General features: G+C 43.8%; 4 protein-coding genes across 8 annotated transcripts; 3 read left to right on the top strand and 1 right to left on the bottom strand.

Moving 5' to 3' along the window:
- The first annotated feature begins 532 nt into the window (after positions 1-532).
- Positions 533-14,246, top strand: LOC6533290. Of its 5 annotated transcripts, none has more exons than XM_015194403.2 (5): positions 533-734; positions 1,372-1,512; positions 12,668-12,791; positions 12,853-13,281; positions 13,375-14,246. In XM_015194403.2, the coding sequence occupies exons 3-5, from the start codon at positions 12,769-12,771 to the stop codon at positions 13,892-13,894; spliced, it is 972 nt and encodes a 323-aa protein (XP_015049889.1). In that variant the 5' UTR covers positions 533-734; positions 1,372-1,512; positions 12,668-12,768; the 3' UTR covers positions 13,895-14,246. The 5 variants fall into 5 exon arrangements, with proteins under 5 accessions (XP_015049889.1, XP_015049890.1, XP_015049888.1 ...); XM_015194404.2 differs by having other exon boundaries at positions 1,369-1,512; XM_015194402.2 differs by having other exon boundaries at positions 533-851.
- Positions 14,247-14,959: 713 nt separating this feature from the next.
- LOC6533289 (mediator of RNA polymerase II transcription subunit 4) lies at positions 14,960-15,966 on the top strand. The gene is made up of 2 exons (XM_002093979.4): positions 14,960-15,295; positions 15,354-15,966. Exons 1-2 carry the CDS (start codon positions 15,059-15,061, stop codon positions 15,891-15,893), a joined length of 777 nt encoding a protein of 258 aa, XP_002094015.1. The 5' UTR covers positions 14,960-15,058; the 3' UTR covers positions 15,894-15,966.
- A 206-nt stretch (positions 15,967-16,172) lies between these two features.
- On the top strand, positions 16,173-19,816 carry LOC6533288 (cell division cycle protein 27 homolog). The gene is made up of 3 exons (XM_002093978.4): positions 16,173-16,813; positions 16,889-16,964; positions 17,034-19,816. Exons 1-3 carry the CDS (start codon positions 16,790-16,792, stop codon positions 19,649-19,651), a joined length of 2,718 nt encoding a protein of 905 aa, XP_002094014.1. The 5' UTR covers positions 16,173-16,789; the 3' UTR covers positions 19,652-19,816.
- Positions 19,720-21,253, bottom strand: LOC6533287 (meiotic recombination protein P22). Its single transcript, XM_039373526.2, has one exon. The coding sequence runs from the start codon at positions 21,082-21,084 to the stop codon at positions 20,092-20,094; it is 993 nt and encodes a 330-aa protein (XP_039229460.1). The 5' UTR covers positions 21,085-21,253; the 3' UTR covers positions 19,720-20,091.
- Between the last annotated feature and the right edge of the window lie 134 nt (positions 21,254-21,387).

Here is a 21,387-nt window from a genome sequence, read left to right as displayed (position 1 = left end):
GGGTTTGTGTATCAACACTTTTTATTCAAACATTAAATTATTCTACTGTTATGCTTTATATAATAATAAAAAAAATATTTTTAATATATTTTTGTAAGTCTACTTGATTTTACTTGTTTTACTTATACATCAAATTGTAAACGTTTAAAAAATCATGGTATAAGATGCAAACACATTTTGCCTTACAGCATTTGTACCCATGAAAATCATAGAAAGAGAATCTTTCAACATCCTTTTTTCTCTGTGTGTGAATGCAGTGCACGTGTTGCAGAAGTTTCGGTTAACGGTTATTAAATGCAGTTTTTGCAGTTTGACAACAAAATGCAGTCGCCAAAAGTGCAAAGTGCAGATGCTGGAGACCGGCACGGCCAGGCCAAGAAAGCCACAGAGAGAGAGTGCCAGTTGAGAATAGTTGGGAAAGAGCCCGAACAATCGGTAGTGAGATTGACTTGGCCAAGAGCGAAACCGGTTCGAGTCGCGTTTTAGACCAGTTTAGACCACTCACAGGTGCTGGAACATTGTCGCAACTCTCGAGCGATCAGTTTGAGCCGAGATCGCGACGCGTTCGCTTCGATTTCTTCTACCGGACCAAGTTGCAATTGCCAATCGCCGCGATTGCCAAACACAATACAATAGCAAAACAAAGTTGTACTCCAACAAAAAAAAAAAAAAAAGCAAACGAAAAATCTGAGAAAAATAACGCGCAACGAAATCAACTATTTTTAGCGGATTACGTGAGTGTCATTTGAATTTTTTCGGCGTGAAGTATACGCCCGATCTGCTGGCGAGAATTAACCAACGAATAAAAAAGAACAAACAGAGTGTTGGGCCAAATTTGCTCACCATCTACGGTGTGTGTGTGTGTGTGTCTAAGCCAAAGTGTGTGCGAGTGTGTGTTTGTGTGTATATTTGTGTGTTGTCCAACTTCAAAACCTGCTGCTATTATTAGCCTTAGCCAAGATTATGGGCGATTTCATTATGGCGATGCAATTTGCTCTGCCGCCGCAAAAAGCGAAACAAAAATGTAAAACAGAGCTTAGGCCGAGAAGATTTGAGCTGAGTTAGACGAGTTCCGAACTCTTGGCCATTGTGTTTGGGCCGCCTCGCATCGATTCGAGCCAACTTTGCGAGAAGCTGCAACGCCTTTCATTCATTCATTCATGGCAGCAGGCGATTATATCATTCCACATACATTTATGTGTTGGCTGGCATTTTGGCCAGAACTAGTAAAGGTTTTTGGCCCACACACACACACACACACACACGCAGACAGCGACGACGTTGTCATCGCCTTAATATTTGCATTAATATTTATCTTCACCTCCACATACATTGCGAATGTTTGTTTTTTCTCGATTTTCGGTGCAGCAGCCAAGTGAAGTGTAATGAAATGTGTACAGCAGCCAAAAACTAACAACCTGTCGCACTGGCTGGCAAAAAGCGTTAACAATAAATAAGCGAAACAATACCAACAGCACGGCCAGTTCAACTGTATAACAATGAGGAGAGAAGGTAAGCCAGTTTTTGTTTTTTTTTGTATTTTTATTTATTTTGTTGCCCACAACGATGCCGTGGAATACATTCCCATATCTCTATATATATGAGATATGGCGAGGAAGTTGTGTGGATGCATAGACGAGAATACAGAGTGAGAAATCCAAGGACACACGTCTTAAATCAATATTAGACCATCTGCATTCCATTGAGACTATAAAATCCCAATTAAGTGCATACGAAATGCTTAGAATTTAAAGAGTTTCCAATATGATAGTAATATGATTTCTATTAAAAAGAACAAAAGCTCTGGGACAACAACTTCTTTTCAAACAAATTTCTAAATGATTATTAAAGTTTATCTCAAATCTTTAGTATTTCATGGCTATATCCCTTTTTTCAGTGCATGCTCAACTGTGTGCTTATTTGCCAACAATTTGCTTTTTCGGCGCAGTGGAATTGCATTTTGAGCATCTTAAGGCTGCCATCCACCTTCGGTTTCAATTTCCGCAAAACGTTGAACCGAACTCAGCTTTTGCCTCTTGCGTGGGCGGTGATTCCATTGATTACGCACCGGTTGACCCTGAAAGTGTCAGCCAAATGTTGGCTGAAGACTGGCCTTATATGAGCACGATTCGCTCTTTTGTCAGTTGTGTTCACTTCGTTCGGTTTGTTCAGTTTGCTCAGTTTGTTCGCCTTTCGATGGCCCAGAGTGCTTATGTCATTTGTCAACGGACCAAAAATGATACCCCGTACGGAATCCGGTGGAAATTCGAGTGAAAAGGCATTTTGGTCATTTGGCAGCAAACTGCAATCTGTGAAATTGCCTTTAGGCGACAGGGAGACCAGTACAAATGCCAATACCAAATGGATCAATGAGTGAAATTTAATGTGCTTATATGCATTTAATTTATTGCTTTCACTTTTGAATGACAATCGTGATGGAAATGCTTTGACATAAGCCCTTACCCAACGATATTATCATGAATGGCAGAAAATGAGTAGTTTTCAAAGGGCTGTTGGCTTATCTATATGGTACAGATAATTTATATAAACCACTGTGCATAACAGAACTAGCTTTTGGTTTTTTGGTCTTTGGCTTATTCGGTGGGTTGTTCAGTTGGTGGTTTTTCATTTTTCATCTGTCTTCGGTATTATTTTTTCGTGTCTTCGCCGCTGGCGATGTTTATGCTTAAAAGCCAGCCATGCTTAGCACGCTTGCCATCCAATAAAATCCAATAAAAGTTGCACGGACAGCGGCGGCAGCTAGAAATTCAAAACCAACGCCAGCGGCCAAGTGTTTCTAGTTTTTCTCTTAGCCCCCTTTTTAGTTTTTTTCTTTTTTTTGTTTGATGACAATGTTTTGATAATAATCATAATTTGCTGTGTCTTTTATTGTGCCGGGGTATTTTTCCTTTTTTTTTCAGTTGGGGTCAACATAGAGTTGTTTTGGTCGTGATTGCGCCGAATTCGGTAACAATTAGAGTTTTGGCGATGATAAGTTTGGTAAGTTTGCAGCTGAAAAGCCAGTGCTCATGGTCAGCAGCGTAATTCGCAAGATGCAGGGAAAGTTACGTAATGCTGCGGCTGTTGCGGTTTAGCGCAGACAGGTTTTAAACGGCCAATTTGCAGCTGCACACGGTGCGTATACGTGTTAAGCGAGAAACCAGCGATTCATTGACTCCAAGGCACAGCAAATTTGACCGAAGAGGTTATATGCCCAAGTATTATGAGTGTATACATACATATATGCAAAATACTCGTCAAAACACAAATCAATCTGAGCTAATCACTCTTGGCAAGTTGGTTATATAAAGTCGTGTTACTATCCGCAAATATGGAAAAAAAACATACTCCCAGCTTTCGCAGTCTTTCTCATCTTTGGTGTTTGCGTGTGAATCTGAAAGACAACTGAAAACTGAACCTAAAAACCAAGCAACTATTATGCAGGTACGAAATATCCAACCAACTGCAACTTTCATCTGACATTTGAGACTGTATGCAATTGAAAATCTGCAAACCGACAGATGACTTGCTGATGATGATGTCATCATCACACGTAATTAATGCCTCGTGTCGCTTGCACATTCATTGCGTGCAAATTATACAAAAAAGTATCCGACACTCAGACATTCAGACAGTCAAAGATTCAGACATTCCGCGGTTGCATTCGAGCTATATAAATCAGCGATCGACTCGCAGATCGATGCTAAGTTGAATGCTTATTGAATCAATGATGCCAACCGGTTTTGGCTTGGATTTCTGATTGTTGATTGTGCAGGCAGTCCGACTTTTTAGGGTATCAGTCAGCAGCAAATTATGGGTTTCATTCTCGACTCTCAACAGCTTTTTCAAAGGCCATTACTGGCAGTGTTATTATTTTGTTGAAAGCATATATGCATAAGTTTTAGGAATATCAACTGGTGAAATTTAATTATGCACCTTGGCATCTTTAAGTTTCTAAACATTTATTTGGAAATATATTATTGGTCTTTCCAACAGCATGTTAATAAAAAATAATACTAAATGTAGGCAATTAATTTATAATTCTATGCTACTTCCTACTTGTTTTCTATGCTTCCACAAGTTGAAGCCCCAAATAAATCCTATAAATAGTCCCAGCACATTTCAGTTGGCCTGGGAAACAATTAGAAGTGGCCAAACAATAAACAATGCTCAATATGCAAAAACCTCTTCACTGCTCAATCCATAATTCAATCCGAATCGGAGGCAAATTCCAAGCCATGGCAACGTCCTCAGTTTCAACATCTAATTGAGTAACAAGCATTTGATGAAATGTGCCCAAAAAAACAGAGAATCAAGCAATCAAGTCGCTAGGAAAAATAAGGCAAAAAAAAAGCAAAACTTGTTGAATACACAAACACAGTTTTTGGGCTTCTCGAGACTCGAGTGCCTTAAGCTTTAACAATGCCAGCAAAAAGCGAGATTTTGCGATTCTGTGAGCCACACTTGACATTAAAGCATTTTCTCAGGGGCCACATACACGCCCCCACACAAATCTTCGCCAAAATTATACATGTATTCCGAGCAAAGGCAAATATTATACAACATCAACGTTGGCCAAATTATAAAAGGCAACACCCCTCTCTCATAAATCGCTGTCTGCGTTTTGCCGCCAAAAGACCTTGACGGCCAGCCAAAATACAAAACTTTATACACAAATGTATAGACAACAAAAGGGGAAAAAAAGTCTCAAGATTGTGTTTGATATTTAGCGTAGACTCGTTAAGTTCAACTAAATAGTTTATTCACTTCCATGATCCGCGGTCATCTTCATCACGAGAGTCGCGTCATCAGCGATCAAGTATTACGATAATTACGCGGCAATGTCAGGCAAACATTAGGGTATAATTAAGTCGAGTCAAGCTGCTTGAGGAAAGCCAAATGGAGTTCCTGAAAGGAGAAAAACTGCTGTTGGAATTTCCGCCATGCCGCGATATAATTGTGAAACAATGAATGTGCAAAAAAGAAAAACGGCCTAACGAGTTGCAATATTAATTAATCTCCATCCGTGTCCCGGCTGCATTAGAATACTGGCAACCGCCACCAACTGGGCATTCTCAACACCACCGATCCATAGTGATTCCGATCCATACCGATCCAATCCAATCCAAGCCAATCTGTTGCGATCGGAGCAGCTGCAGCCTAGCGTGGGAAACCGATGGCGATGCAAACTGGCCAAGGCGGACACTGGCGGTCCGGGATGCTAGGTGGAGTGGTGGAAGGAGCTATGGATGTGTATGTGGATATATGGCCACGATCTGGTCTTGGGAGCCTCGAGTTTGCATATGCTCATGTGTCGATTGCTGCCGCATTGGCTTATTATTGGATATTTAAGGTCTGCTTTTATTTGTTTCCACCACTTTTTCTACTTGGCCTGCAGAGTGTACTTTATTGTCAACCTGATTGTTGTGCAATGGAAATTATTGATAGTAGATTGACACAAGTACGGGCAATACCCCCTACAAACAACCTCTTTATAGTACTTAAATTGTTTTTTTGTTTAATTATATCCATGAGTAAGAACTGAGTTCAGAAATGAGTTTATTATACATCATTAGGGTCATTAAAACTGTATAATAATTCAATAAAAAATGTCAGAAAAAGGAAAGTTATATTGCGTACAACTAGTTTTATATATATGGTTAAACATATGGTTTATACATATATATTGCTTAAATATATGACTTAAATATATGGTTTATATATATGTTTAAACATATGGCTTATATATATGCTTATTGTTTAACAAGACATAATAATACAATTTGCCTTAGGTTATTTCGCCTGTATTTGCATTGCGCCACTTGTTCGCAACTCGATCCTTATGACAGTCTGTAGATCAATAGATTACAGCCGCAATGGGGTTTACGAGGTCGTAAAAGTGGCGAACTGTTTAGTTTAGTTTAGTTTAGTTTAGTGTGTGTGTCTGCCTTTGATGTTCAGTAGAGGCACTTGTGCAGTTATTTGAACTATTAATGAAACTGAATTATGTGCACAGCCAGGCGGCGGCTGTCTGAAAAGAAAATGGAAATAGAAATAGAAAAGCGGCATTCGGGGGGCAGAAAGAAAAGCTGTATAACGGTGTGGCTGTGTAGCGGTGGCATGCAGTCAAAGAGATACATTTTGGGCTCCCTACTGCCTTGGCTGACTGCCCATAAATAAGGCAAACAGGTTTACCCATGGCAGCCCCCACCGAAAAAAGCCACCAAAAGCAGTGAACCACCAAACCATCGAGCCACTGGAGCCACCACCACCTTACCCCCAAAAGCAAGAATATTTATTATGCGCATTGTTTTGGGTTTTGGGTGCCATTTAGACCGTGCGCCACAGATACGAATCCGCACGGATTCAAGAACGCAGTTAGAACCACAACGTACTGAATAGTTGCGAAGTACTAAAACACCTGACGATCTCTATCTGCATCGGTTCTGGTCGGAGGCCTGGTTAATGCGCCACAACTGAGTTGGTAATACGACCACAAATCTAGACGTCTGTCAAAGCAGATCATTGTGCCTCCAATCCAAACGACACCCTAGTCTGCACTCGAGCCAAAGTGAAAATCAATTTACCCATACCATATGGCAGCTATATAGAGAGACGCTATTCCACTGGAGTGCAATTATGCCGGAAGACGACACCATTAGCCCAGAAGCCGGGGGAAAACAGCGGGCGCCCACATAACCATATTGGAAAAGTGTGCTAATGAAGTGCGAATGGCTAAGTGTGCCCTCCACATATTGATTCCGAATATGTTGGGGTAATGAAAGGCGTGAATAGAAGTGCTCAACTACTAGATTCTCTTATTTCAATAATATTATACAAATGTAGCTTTAAAGAGCTTTCATAAGTTTAAGTATAAACGTATCTGCCCAAAAAAAACTAGGTTGCTTTTTAGATGAGCTTCAAAGAACTACAAATCAATGAGTAATTTTTTTCAATCAGCGGATTAGCTTGATCTCCCAGCGAAAACAGCACGATGGTTGTTAACTTGCTGCTAAGTCCGCAAATCATCTTGGACCTTTTGTACTTTCAAGTATGCCTGCTCATGTTCTAAGCCCTTGAATCCCACCATTTGGCGGAGTTGGGTGGCCAAAGACAATCCCAACCATGTAGATTGCCCACCGACAACTGTTGCGTTTTGAGCTGAAAAAAAAACGGGGGCCATACATACATATGTGGCATTCCCTATTGCAAAAAAAAGGGGGAAAAGAGCGCTGGGTTGATTGAAATTGATGTGGCAAACGTGACGCAGTCGAAAAAGGGACCTTTCAGACACCTCGCATGACCACTTCATCGTTTCTTGGCCAGCAAACAGTTGGCCAATGCCTTCATTTTTGCCCTTGCTAGTTGCCACAATTGCAGAAGCAAACTCAAGGCGTGGCTAAAATAAAAACAAAACACCCGAGCGTTGTAAACAATTTTTTGCTGTTTAAAGTGAGTTTGCAGAAAATAAAAAATAAAAAGAATCAAAGGGAAAAAAATTGAAAGCGGATGGTGGTGGGCGGTTTGCTTAGTTTGGTTGGTTTGGTGGGTTTTTGGGAGGAAGTGGCCTAGCTAAGGCCGTTAAGTCAACTTTCTCCAGTCGATTGTTGGGATTTAATATTGTTTGCCTCACTCAACAGCAATGCCAATTGTAAGCTTCTTTGCGAGTCCGTTTCTGTTCAATTCTTCTTGCTCATATTGGCCATTGATTTTAATGGCTTACTTCACGCGGCGCAACGTTAAAAACACGCAGCAATAAATGGCTTCAAAAATTAATCAAAGAAATATGGCATCTTTATCGCACTTTCATCGCCCAATGCCCAATGCCCAATGCTCGCACTTGGCCATAATTAATTTCGTTCCCTTGCCTTGTCCAGTGCCGTTGCCTTCGCCTTTTGGCCAAAATGCCTGACGACGTGAGCGAGCATTTATGGCTAGAAAGTTTGTAGAAGGGGGTGTCTTAGGTTTTTCGGGCATTTCGCACGGGTTTTTTGTGGCATTTGCCGCATGGCTATTGTCGTTGTCAAAATGTTTTGCCAACTGACCGCCCCATTTGAATTTTTCGGCCAACTTGTTGGATTACCATGGGTCGCTTTGAAATGGCCACAGTGAAATTACAACTACCCATTTTATGCATTGAAAGTTTTAGCCCTCTTATGTTTGCCGAACTTTGGCAGAACTTTCCCCATCTTAGTCAAGTGTGCTTTATGAATAATATATGACATTGTATAACATTTTTAATATGTATGTATGTGCATACATACGATATGTTGGCAGTTAAAGGATGCTGCCCATCGTACAACTGAATAATTTTAAACGCTGCTCATTTTTCAAGTCTGCGCGCCCTTTTCGGAATCCGCGGCGGCCTCTTTTCTACGTTCGTTTGTGTCTTTAATAGCCGGCAGGGTTAAAAATTTAATGGAAAAACGTTTTAATAAATCAGTTAAGTGGTCGGTCTGGCCGCTTCTTTTTTCCCCCACTCTTTTTGCGGCTAATTACACGCATTAGTGTTGGCCAGTCCCACATCCCCGAGTCGTTTCTTTGGCGTGTTAACAGCCGCACCGGTGTCTCCAGCCTCAGCTCCATCTCCAGCTTCCACTTCAGTTCCATCTCCCATGGACCCGACTCCAAGCTCCACATCGGGAACTCCATATACTACATACACACTTATATATATCTATATAGCCGCCATAGCCTCCTCGTCGCAATGTCGACCATGCAGCGCGTAATTTAGCAATTAAAAGCGATTAACGCGCGGCAGACATGGCTACTTAGTGTCTAAGATCGGCGACGAGACTACGCATTATATACATACGTAAATATGTATATATCAGATATATATAGTATATTCAGTAGTTCTCTACACAGCCAGTTTGAAGACCGAGCCAAATCAGCATTAAGAGTCTGACTCCCAACAATGCAATCAAATTTTATGCTGATTAACGAAAACATGCAGCCAAACTTAATAGTCGTGCGCAATTAAGCAAGGGTATTCTGCTCGAATGCATTTGAATGCTTTTGATTCGACTCCAATATTCATAAATTCCCAGCAGTATACACATTTTTACCCATTTAACGACTTGTGAGATGATGTTTTATAGCTCAGCAACACCAAGCTATTTAGATTTCTGCAGTTGTAAAAGAATATTTGTTAATTATTTCTTAAAGAAATATTTGCACAATTTTCGTAATTTCCGTAATTGAAAGTCCGGATTCGAATGCATGAGGAAATACATTCACAAATTCCTCAACGTTTTATTAACTAAACAAATAGGCTAAGCCCATAACAATTGCTGATTTATGGACATTAAAAGATCACTTACTGCGCAGCCGCACCGAATGGTAATTGTACAATGCATATTGCAGAGACTCGAAATTCGCAAAATGACAAGGTAAAGTGTGTTATTATTTATTCTAGCGAATTCTGGGGGCGCAGTGGGGATTTATTTATGGGATTGCAGCTTGGTCAGCAACAACTGTGGCCAGCAACTTTTTGGCCAGGTAATGGAAACTGCCTCCCGACTCCACATCCTTCTGCCGATCATCACCAGGTTTTGGAATTTTTTTTTTTTTTTGTTTTTTGTGAAAGGCGAACCAATGCGGGTTGACTGTTACAGATTTGTTTCGATGGCGACTGGCCTGCAGTTCTAGTGAATGCCAATGGCCCAGTTTTTCGGCCACATCGTCACATGGCAGGGGGAGAAAACTTTCTAAACCGCGCCCCAAACAGAAAAAAAAAAAACAAAAATAATATGCCGCTCTGGCCATGAAATTTGCATGCTGACCACAAGTTATTGGTTCACTAGCAAGTTCAAGTCACTCGATCGTCCGTTCGTTCAACCTTAACGACACTTGACCACTTGCCCACTTGACCACAACGGTCGTCAGTGCAGTGGAGTGCATTTTTGTGGTCATTCCCTTGGCGACGGCGCCTTAGCTTTTTTTTTTTTCTCACCTGGGCGTTGGTGTTACACAAATTGCCGCGAATTAACTTCTCGTTTTCGTCGAGCAACTACTTCCGCTCTTAACCCATTGTTGCCCCGCAACGGCAGCGGAAGCAGCGAAAGTGGTGAAATCCATCGAAGACAATGGTGGAGGCGGTTGAACGACAAAATGCAAATTTCTTGTAAGCTGGTCCATCTAAAATGCTTTACGAGTGATGTTGCAAAAGCATATAGTACACTGTTGAAAAAAAGTTTAGATTGGCTCTCGCTGAAGTTTACATATAAATGTTCTATATTATATAAGTATTTCGAAATATCTGAGTGACAATGCCATGCTTTCATAAAGTTATTTTAGTGTGTGATATGTGGTAACCCCTTATAACATATGTAAAATGCATATACATATTATATTATATATTTTTGTGCTTGCAACTAACGATGCTCTCGAGTGAGTTCTCGAGGCTTTCACGGTTTATTAAGGCTGTTTATGTGGCGTTAAATGTTAAGGCCACTCGATGTGGCAAGGTAAATGGTAGATGGTAAATGCGGGAACAAGCACATTTTAATGGCATTCGCATTCCATTTGGACAGCGCCGCAAAAAGGAAAAGGCTTTGATATAAGTCAGGCCTAACAAAACAAACCCCAAAAACCGCATAAACAAATCAATGTGCGGAGTGAAAATCCGACGCATGGGAGTTGCAAGTCCATCTTTGATGGCCGCCAAGTGATAGAAGTGGTCAGTAGAAATCAGTTGAAATACGCGCCAGCACAAGAGGCCAAATGGAGCGGTTCAAATCCAAGTCAGTGCCATAGGGACCACACAGATGAAAGGGTCGCCCTTTCTGCTCTTTTTTCCCCTTTTTTTTTTTCCTTAAGGTTTCTGTCTCCCAAACTCCCCGAACCGCACACCCAATTCGATTTTTCATTTGACGACGTTCCCGCCCACACCATAAATGTATGCGGTGTGTGTGTGTGTGTATTTCTGTCCCCAGGCACAGAAATCACCGCATTGAACTTGAAAGTTGGCTCCATAAGGGAAACCAAACCAAACCAAACCGTACCGAACTGAACCGCAAGGAGACCCCCACACAGATCCACAGATCCAGATCCCAACTGACAATTGTATCGCGATTGACCGCCGGGCAGGGCACAAATGTAAATGCACTCAGAGATTGGCTTCAGCTAAAATAATAAGAAAGCTGGCTGCGAAACTCTGCGAACGGGGTCCAATTCAGTGGAGGATTGTGGGGCGGAGCAGGAGGAGCCAGCCCATCCTAGCTGGCCATCTTGCCCAGATAACGACACCCTTTAATTGGCCTAATCGAGGCAATAACTCAATTTTATCAGCTGCCATTGGCGTTAATGATATGCTGCGAAAATGAAGCTGGTAAATTATAAACTCATTCCCCAAGCAGATTCGTTAAAAATAAATATATACATATATCTGATTAGAGTTTTCCATGATTGACACAGTCTGATTTTTCCTCAAAGCAATATGCTAATAATAAGAGGCTGGCATAATATGGGCAGAATTCGCAAACAGGTGCGTTAAAATTCTTGGCAAAAACACCTAAAAGCGAGCAGAGCCCTTGATTTCGCAATATATGGCTACTTTTGATTGACATATTCGTGTGTCATAAATAGATGTCATGTTTCGCAATGGGTTAATGATACACTAAAGAAAATTAGGTATTATTATATAGCTAAAATATGTTACCTGTTGATTGACATATTCGAGTGTGATAAAAATGCTGATTTATGAGCGACCGGGGTGCGTAAACAAATTCATGGGAACATCGGGCAGAGATTAAGTTGGCGATGGCCGATGGAACCAGTTTGCCCTTAACCCGCTGGCGCTCCCTTTTATCAACTGTCACCTCGGTTGGCTTGGAGTGACGCACCCAGAACCGAGCACTACGTGACCAAGTGACAAATTGCAGGCGAATGGCGGACTGCGAATGGCAAATGGTGAATGTCGAATGGCTGCGAAGGACGGGCAACTTCAATTTCTCTGCCATGAACTTGAAAGAACGAACGAATTTCTCCAACTTTGCTGAGTGCCTGACTGCGGGTGTGTTCTTGATGGCCAGGAGTTGAGGTATTGGGGGCGAATTTAACGGAAAAGTGCAACGAACTGGCATTGCAATCATTAAGCTGGGTGTGTCCTGTGCTCAGGCACCATAAATTGATATAAGTTATGCAAGGCGTAAAGGAAGTTTAAGGTCTGTTTTGATTGCAAAATGGAATTAATGGCATTCTCGGCATCTTCGGCATCCTCCATGGACTGCCAGCTTATCGAAATACCCTTTTGTTTATGATCTTTTGTCTCTGGTTTCAATTAACTGCTGCACTTAGATAAGCCCATTACTTCCAGTTAACACCTATTTTGAAAAACATTTTTGTCATTTTTCTATCGCAGTTGCTTGAAATTTTTATGAGCCCGTTGGTGTTCTTGAGTTTTTTGTATAATTTCAATAAATATTTAACTATTCAACTTTTGCGAGCTGCGAACACACAGAGCCATAAAACTTTACATTACGCTCGTGAAATGCAAGCAAACCAGTTACTTTATTGAATATGGATGGCTGCAGTCGACAAGTGCAGTCGAATGAAACTTTCATTGCTCTAATTAAAAGTTCTAAGCTATCCGATAAAGTGAGGCCAAAACCTAATTGCCATGAAGTCGAGCTCATCGTGTGTTTGCTTTACTTCCCCATTGCAGGCACCTCGAGGAATTGCTAGACGGGTCCATTAGCAGTCAATCAGCCGCAGCGAAGCAGAGGCAGCAAAAGATACAGATACAGCCGGTGCAAAAGATACAGGATGCACGAGAGACAAGTGAAGAAGTGAGTAGCGGATGGACCACTTAGCGGCCAATCGGCGATAACATTTGCCATCCAATTACAGGTTGAAGGGCAGCCATTATGTGGCCACGCACGGTCGCCTCACTCCGGATCCGCCCTACGTTCACTCGAATCGCGGCTACTCCACGGACGGCGATGAGACCCACTCCCACCGGGCGCCCTCGGAGCGCACCTACTCGGAGTACACGCTGACCCACGAGCGCATCTCGCCGCAGTACAATGCGTCGCGCAAGAAACGCTCCACCTCCGCGAATGGCCACCACCACAGCCAGCACCTGCAGAGCAGCTACAGCCACAGTCAGATGGGTCTCTCCAGTTCGCCGGACAACGGAGGACCACGCTCCCTCAGCGGACCGCCGCCCACGCGACAGCCACCGCGTGCTCCGTCCGCCCTCAGCTACGACCAGGCTGGGGATGCGGGCAGCGACATCTATGTGACCAGTGCCGCCTACAAGGCGCCCTCCGAGATCAGGTGCGTGGCTCTAATGCTCTTGATGCTAAAAACTAGACTATAAGATACCCAGGAATCAGGAATAAATAACTAATTGACCTACATTCATTGCAGTCGCTACAGCCAGCGGCCAGTATCCCGAGGAGCTCCACGTAGTGTTTACTCGGTGGCCAGCACGGCCAAAACCGGACGCAGTGCCCGCTCGACAACCCGCAGAGGCGCCAAGGTGGAGACCATGTCCGCACCGAATCCATTCTGTCCGAATGTCAAGGGCGTGTGCTGCCTGATGCTGTTGCTGAACCTGGGCCTGATCCTGGTGACGCTGGGATTCGTGATTGTGGTGCAGTTCTATGAGCCACTGTACGTGTGGATACTGGGCATCGTGTTCCTGGTCTTTGGCTTCCTCACGCTGATCGGCTGCATGATCTACTGCGTGTATGTGTTCCGGGATGCGAAGACGCCGTCGCAGGTGCGAAACGAGGATCTCTATTGGACGCGGCACTGGCAGAAGAACATCGGATACACGCCGCAGGAGATCAACTACAAGGCAGATAAATATGATGCCTACTCGGATCGCTATTCGGTCAGCAAGCTGAGTGGAAAATATTCGGATCGCGAGAGCCAGCGATACTGATAATGATAATGATACTGACACTGATTGTTATGCAGTTAATGCGGTTTGATAAAAGGGGATCCTTCAGCCGGTGAAGAGAAATATCAATAGCAACATATAAACCACTTATATCTTAACTAATTGTAAGACTATCTACTAGTTCTAAACGGTTATTAACAAGGCCCCTCAACGTACCTGCTGCAAGTTGCTTGCTGGTTTGTATGTTTTAAGTGAGAAACTGAAGGGAGACGAGAGGATACAACAGAGTATTGTAATCTGCCATAATCAACAAGAGAGTTTTATGCTAAAATTGTAACTGCAATTGTAACAAATGAGAAATAAACCAGCAAATAATACTTACTAGAGACAAGCACGGCGAATTTGTTTTTATTTCCTCTTTTTAAATCTAATATTAAAATCAACGTGGCAACAGTTTTCGCCAAAAATTCAAAAATCATCATCAAAATTAGCAAAAAATGTAAAAAAAATAGATTTTTTTTTGAAAACACAGTTCGATTGGAAATTTAATTACGAACTCAACGAGGTATGCCATTCCGTATTTGGACCAATATTTTGAATGTTCTGATCAAAACACTGATAATTATTTACCCAAAAAATCTGAAAAACGATTTTCGGCAAAAAAGGCAATATTTACGATAGGTATTTTCGGAATAACTCGATTAAAAATTGTCAGAAAGCTAAAAGAATTGCAGTTTTTAACTCCTAATTACCAATACTAACCATCCAAATCACTTTTTGACCGAAATTGGCAAAATAATTTTTGACCAAATTTTCGCATTTTTTGTAAATCATCATCAAAAATTGTAAAAAATGTGAAAAAAAATATAATTTTTTTTGAAAACACCGTTCGATGGGAAATTTAATTACGATGTCAACGAGGTATGACATTCCATATTTGGACCAATATTTCGAATGTTCTAATCAAAATACTGAAATTTAAAGGCTCAAAAAACAGAAAAACAATTTTCGGCAAAAATTGCAAAAAATTTGAAAAAATAGAATTAGTAGTCTGGCAGCATCAAATATTGCGGTATTTCGAACGTGGTATTAACAGGGTGCCAAAATACCATAAGGTATATTTTAAGAATGGAAAAACAGCCACATTGCGGTGTGGAAAATAAACAAATTGCCATAATTGCTTAAAGGAAACGAATCAGCGCGATAATGTCGTTTCACCTCAGCACAAAAGAGCGCCTCCTGCTCCTGATCGACGACATTGAGATGATTGCCAAGGAACTGATCGAACAAGCACACCAGAAGATCTCCAGCACCGAACTGGTGGACCTGTTGGATTTGCTGGTGGCCAAGGATGAAGAATTCCGCAAAATGCTTGAATTGGCGGAGGAGCAGGCCAAAGTGGAGGAGGCGATGGACAAACTTCGCGCCAAAGTGGAGGTGCACGTAAGTGGATGTCTTGTATGCCACCAAAAATCACTTTTAAACTGGATTTTCCCATCAGGACCGTGAGATCCAGAAGCTGCAGAAGTCCCTAAAGGATGCGGAACTCATACTGTCCACGGCCATCTTCCAGGCACGCCAGAAACTGGCCAGCATCAATCAAGCCAACAAACGACCGGTTTCCTCGGAGGAGCTCATCAAATACGCACATCGAATAAGCTCTGCCAATGCGGTCAGTGCTCCGCTCACTTGGTGCATAGGCGACCTGCGGCGTCCCTATCCAACGGACATTGAGATGCGCAACGGGCTGCTGGGAAAATCCGAGCAAAACATCAACGGCGGCCCAGTGACCCATCAGAACAGCGGCATGCCCTCGGAGCAGCAGAGAACCTTGTCCGGCAGCGCAGGAAGTGGGAGTGGCAGTGGTGCCGGCGGCGAGGTGCCCAATGCCTTCCAGAATCAATTTAACTGGAATCTTGGCGAGCTGCACATGACCATGGGCGCCTCCGGCAACACGGTGGCCCTGGAGACGCGCGCCCAGGACGATGTGGAGGTCATGTCCACGGATAGCTCCAGCTCCAGTTCAAGCGACTCGCAGTAGTTTTGGATGCAGAACTATAATTAAATCTCGTATAAGATAGTAGTAATATTTAATAAAAGTGCTCTATAAGGTAGGCTACTTCTATATATTTGTGCGTAGTAATCCCAACTGATATTAAACATATAAATTAAATTGGCATTTAAAGAACTTTAAATTATTTTAGCAAATATAACTACATAGTGGAAATAGCTTATAATAACTCGTACTACCTTCCGTGAAAAGACCTTGGTATTCTCGCGCTATTTCGATACGGTCCTCCACAACCACAGAAACAATCGATTGGCAGGGTCGCGTGCAATCGATACTTTGACAGCTCTCACATATTTTAGTTTTGGTTTTTCAAATAAAATGGAATGCAACGCGAATGCAGCGTGTTTCAAGTAGCTAAAATGTGGCCAAGGTTTAGTCCAGTGTCGCCGCCAATCGCAGATCAGAACCGTGTGCGTCTATAACACGAGATAAGCCCCGAAAACGATAGTAGAAAACCGACCCCCATTCGCAGTGTGTGTGTACAGAGGGCGAAGCGAAGCGAAGGCTCGACTCAAACCAATTGCAATATCAAAAAAGTGGAAGTGGAAGGTGGAGTGGAGTGGCCAGGGAGCGAGAGACACCGCCATCGCCACTTGCATCGCCGCATCTGCAATCGGGTTACATACGACACTCACATACCATACAGCACACAGACCAAACTTTTACTTTTCCAATCCGATATTGTTGGGGAAAATTTGCCACAAGAAAATATATATAAAAAGAAGCGTGCACCAGTGGCGACATGAGAATTTGTTTGATTTCTACACACTGCATGTTTGAATTATTGTAAAGCCAAGTTTCACAGTGAAGCCACAAGCACGTAAATCCATAGTGCGCCCCTAGAAAGTCGCATAGACCGCCCATACATGATGATTCAAGAGCCCGTGCAGGTAAATCAATAGCTCCTCGGTCCACCTGGCCTCTAAAAAACAAAATGCTCTCCCTCTTTTTTTCCATTCCTAAAGGCCGCCATATGGCATTGCCTGAACTACTACGACTTCAAGGATGCTGTTTTCCTGGCGGAGCGCCTGTGCTCAGAAGGTATAGGTCAAGGTCTCTATTGGTTGGCCGGGTACATCACTGATTTTCTTTTTCACTGTGTTCTTTCAGTGGAGAGCGACGAGACGATATTCCTGCTGGCCACCAGCTACTTCCGATCCAATCAGGTGCACCAGGCATACTGGCTGCTCAAAGAGAAGGCACGACGATCGCCGCAGTGCCGCTTCCTGCAGGCCAAATGCGCCTACGAGCTGAAGAAATACGCCGAAGCGGAAAGCGTTCTGATCTCGACGGGATTCGCGGACGCCAAGAACTGCGATGAACTGCAGCGGGACTTCGGGGATTTGGCCTGCTTCGCCTATCAGTTAATGGCCCAGATATGCGTGAGGACCGAGCGAAATAAACTGGCCGTCAGTGCTTTAAGGCGGGCCCTCAAGCTGAACCCATTCATGTGGCACGCCTTCGCTGATCTGTGCCTGCTGGGCCAGGACACAGATGCGGCGACCATATTCCAGATCCACAGCACAGATGTGTTCAACACCTGCCAAGGCAGCAGCGCCAATGCCAATGCAATGGTGCTCTTCGGCGCCGAGCAACAAAGTCAGCAGCATCAGGAGCGCCACTCGCTGATCACCAGCCTATGCAACTCTAACCCCAACTACATTCTGACCACGCCCGTGGATCAGCAGCAACAGAATCAGCAGCAGGTGCAGCAGATCAACCAGAATCAGAACCACAACAGCAGCCTGGTGACGCCCATCAACAATAATAATAATAATAACAATCTCAATAGCTCGATCAGCATGCTGCGCGGCGGTTTGGTGCAAAACTCCAGCATGCTGGCGATGCTGGAGGATACACCTATGGGTTATCCGCAGGACACGGCCGGTCAACAGCAGCAGCACCAGCAGCTATACGACATGAGCAGCGGCACACCATTCCGCAAGCAGTTCAAATACCTTTCGGCCATCTCACCGCCGACTCCGAGCTTCGGCATTATGCCATTGACTAGTCCCTGCACCGGCAACGATGGTTCCTTTATCGGCAACCACACGCCCGTTATGAATATTAGCTATTCGCCGATGCCGCAAATGCTGGTCGAGGTCAACCAGGAGCCGAAGATGATGGGCAAAAAGCTGAAGACACATGTGGGCGGACTCATCAATCGCAAGGAGGGCAGCCTTAATAAACCCGCCGTCTTTACGCAAGCCGGTAACATAACGCCCCGCACCCCGAACAACAATAATGTGGGCAACAATGGCAATATGAATGTGCCGCCCAATCCGAATGCTGCAGTGCGTCGCAGTTCGCGGCTGTTCAGCAATTCGTATTCGGTGAAGGAGAACAATAAATCGCCCAACATAGCCAACAAGTTCGTGCAGCCACGTTCGCCGCCCCGCAAAACCAAGTCACGGATGACCAAGATCTGCCTGAATAACGAACTGATCGAGGAGAAGTCCCACCACCTGTCCGAGAAGCGCAAAGAGAAGGTGGAGACTATTACCTCCTCGGGAGCGAATAATAACAGCGGTGGACGCAGTGCCGCCGAGGAGGCCAAGGTTCTGTTGAACAATAGCTTAAACAACGCCCAGACGATGGCCCACCAGCTGATGGGACTCAAGAAACAGTCGGCCGATGGACTGATGGCCCTACTGCGGGATTTGGCTGAAGCCTATCAGCTGCTTTCGAACTTCCAGTGCAAGGCGGCCATCAAGCAGCTGGAGACGACGATACCAAAGCACCACCTGAACTCCAGCTGGGTGCAGTCGCTTATCGGACTGGCCAGGTACGAGATGCGCGAGTATGAGGCGGCGGTGGCGATATTTGAAAGCATCCACAAGGCAGAGCCATGTCGCTTGGACTACATGGAAATATACTCGTCATCCCTGTGGCATCTGCAGCGTGAGGTGGAGCTCTCTGCTCTCGCCCAGGATCTAATTAACCAGGACAAAACCAGCCCGGTGACCTGGTGTGTGTCCGGAAATTGCTTCTCCCTGCAAAAGGAGCACGAAACAGCGATCAAGTTCTTCAAGCGGGCTGTCCAAGTGGATCCAGACTTCGTCTACAGCTACACACTGCTGGGCCATGAACTCGTACTCACCGAAGAATTTGAAAAGGCGATGGACTATTTCCGAGCCGCAGTGGTTAGAGATCCACGGCATTACAACGCTTGGTACGGCATCGGCACCATATACTCCAAGCAGGAGAAGTATGAGCTGGCTGAAATCCACTATGTGAAGGCACTGAAAATCAATCCGCAAAACTCGGTAATTCTCGTGCACATCGGCGCCATGCAATTCTACATGAAGAAGAAGGATCTGTCGCTGCAGACGCTAAACACGGCCGCCACGCTGGACCCGAAGAACCCGCTTACGCGATTCCATCGCGGCTCCATCTACTTTTCTTTGGGCATGTACGATGAGGCGTTGCGCGAACTGGAGGAGCTTAAGGAGGTCGTGCCCAAGGAGTCGGTGGTGTTCTATCTGATCGGCAAAATACACAAGACGCTCGGCAACATGGATCTGGCGCTAATGCACTTCAGCTGGGCCACCGACCTGGATCCCAAGGGTGCCAACAATCAAATCAAAGATGCCTTCGACTCCATGGCCCATCCCAGCTGCTGTCCGGCCAACACTACGGCCCTGGACGTTGATCTGGAGCCCACTTCGGAGCGTTCCGATGACTCCACGCAGGCGCAGCAGGACGGAAGCTACGACAGCGACTACTAGGGAGCTGCGCCTCCAAATTCACGCGGTTGTATATACGTTAAAGAGAAACACAGTAAACAAAGGAAAACTTAGTAACAGATACAAAAACCCAGATCGATTGCTGCTGTATTGTCGTAGAGGAAAGGAAACCAATTATGAAGTATAATAAAGTCTAGATAACGTTTAGCATTAGTAATTTAAAATATACAACAAAGTAAATGGTTTAAACAAAACTTGTGCACTCTGAAAGTCTAAGGCAAAATAACAAAAACAAACAACAAAAAAACAACAACAATTAAATACCACTTAAAAATATACAAAAAAAAAAAACAGATACATTTTAAATGTTAACTTAAAGCAACAAGGATCTTAAGGATCCTGGACTTGGTCAATTGGAATGATCACATTAAAACTATTCAAAGTGGAAACATTTCGAATGTTCAGTTATATGTCACTAATTTCTAAGATACTTCCAATTCCTCCACCTCTTGTTTTATCGGAAAGCCTAGGATCTGCTCGTGGGTTAGGCCCTGGGTGATTTCCAACACACTGCGCAGTCGCTCCAAGTCCACGTTCAGCATGGTGGCCAAAGTGGGCAGGTGCTCCTCCAGCAAAATGTACTGACGCGGGCGCTGCATGGTCAGAATTCTGCTTATGTCCTTGGTGCCAAAGATCTCGCCAATGGAATCGGACAAGGAAATGTTCATGGAGACATCGGAGTCGAGATCCGACGGCGATTTGTTTAAGATTTCACCATGTCCCTCCGGAGTTGGAATCTCATCGGGTGTGAGGCACAGATCGCGGAATTCAGTAGCCGGAGCAGACAAGAAACGTCTTCGAACGGCAGGGCTGGAATCCTTTGCGGGTGGAAGTTGATGAACAAAATGTGCTGGATATTTGACAGGCAGCTTCGATGGCGATGGCGATGGTGTGTTCCCTAGATGATCGTTCGGAATACTTGATTGAATTTTTTTGGCCTCTATCTTAGTTGGTGGCTTTGGTTTTCGACCACGCTTTTTGGGAGTGCATTGCGTGCTCCTCCTTTGTGAATTCCTTGGGGGATCTCCTTTCTGAATATTACACTTGTTCTTTCCGGGTTTCTTAGCATCACCCTTTAATTGGATAATCTTATCCGATGGCTTCAGGTGGACGATTTTATTGGAAGGTTTCAATTGGAGAACTTTAGCTGGGGATCGAAGTTTGTCCACATTCTCCACGGATCTCAAGTGCACTAACTTGGTTGCTGGCTTTTCTTGGTGCAGCAATAGTTCACTGTAATCATCTTCAGTGTTTCCAAATAATTGAGGAGAGAGGCTTTTGGGCGGAATCTTCGGCAAATCGCGGTTCTCCTTTTCGATTAGGCGCTGTGATCGCCGTAACGGCGAGTGCTGAGAACCCCCCAAAAAGGAGCAGTACGTGGAGGCAGGACTCGGTGTGACTGTTGTCCTATCCATTTCGTTTTCTACTTCAGAATGAACAGGAATATGCTTTAAACTATTATTCGATCCAATAATACAAGAAAACTAACAGTTGGCGCGATAACAGGATTTTACCAATTGGATAACAGGACCTTATTATCGAAAAAGCTTAGGGCTGCCATGAAGTTTATCAATGTTATAAATTTATGTTGATTAAAGTTATAACTAGAAATTGAAAGAGTATCATACTTTTTAAATAAAATGTAATCACAGATAGTTCCGTAAAGTATAGTAAAATATTTGACACAAAAAAGTTTATTTTAAGATGCCGAATAAATT

The sequence above is a fragment of the Drosophila yakuba genome, chromosome 3L (genome assembly GCF_016746365.2).
Source record: "Drosophila yakuba strain Tai18E2 chromosome 3L, Prin_Dyak_Tai18E2_2.1, whole genome shotgun sequence".
NCBI lineage: Eukaryota > Metazoa > Arthropoda > Insecta > Diptera > Drosophilidae > Drosophila > Drosophila yakuba.
Note: the sequence above shows the minus strand (reverse complement) of the source record. Positions and strands in the feature narration are given on the sequence as shown.

What these genes read in the sequence shown, in the direction of transcription:
- LOC6533290 (XM_015194403.2), top strand. Translation starts at nt 12,769, where the DNA reads ATGCACGAGAGACAAGTGAAGAA. An exon ending in CACGAGAGACAAGTGAAGAA is followed by an intron (nt 12,792 to 12,852) that starts GTGAGTAGCGGA and finishes ATCCAATTACAG; the next exon opens with GTTGAAGGGCAGCCATTATG. An exon ending in AAGGCGCCCTCCGAGATCAG is followed by an intron (nt 13,282 to 13,374) that starts GTGCGTGGCTCT and finishes CATTCATTGCAG; the next exon opens with TCGCTACAGCCAGCGGCCAG.
- LOC6533289 (XM_002093979.4), top strand. Translation starts at nt 15,059, where the DNA reads ATGTCGTTTCACCTCAGCACAAAAGAGCGCCTCCTGCTCCTGATCGAC. An exon ending in GCGCCAAAGTGGAGGTGCAC is followed by an intron (nt 15,296 to 15,353) that starts GTAAGTGGATGT and finishes TTTTCCCATCAG; the next exon opens with GACCGTGAGATCCAGAAGCT.
- LOC6533288 (XM_002093978.4), top strand. Translation starts at nt 16,790, where the DNA reads ATGATGATTCAAGAGCCCGTGCAG. An exon ending in TGATTCAAGAGCCCGTGCAG is followed by an intron (nt 16,814 to 16,888) that starts GTAAATCAATAG and finishes CCATTCCTAAAG; the next exon opens with GCCGCCATATGGCATTGCCT. An exon ending in GGAGCGCCTGTGCTCAGAAG is followed by an intron (nt 16,965 to 17,033) that starts GTATAGGTCAAG and finishes GTGTTCTTTCAG; the next exon opens with TGGAGAGCGACGAGACGATA.
- LOC6533287 (XM_039373526.2), bottom strand. Translation starts at nt 21,084, where the DNA reads ATGGATAGGACAACAGTCACACCGAGTCCTGCCTCCACGTACTGCTCC.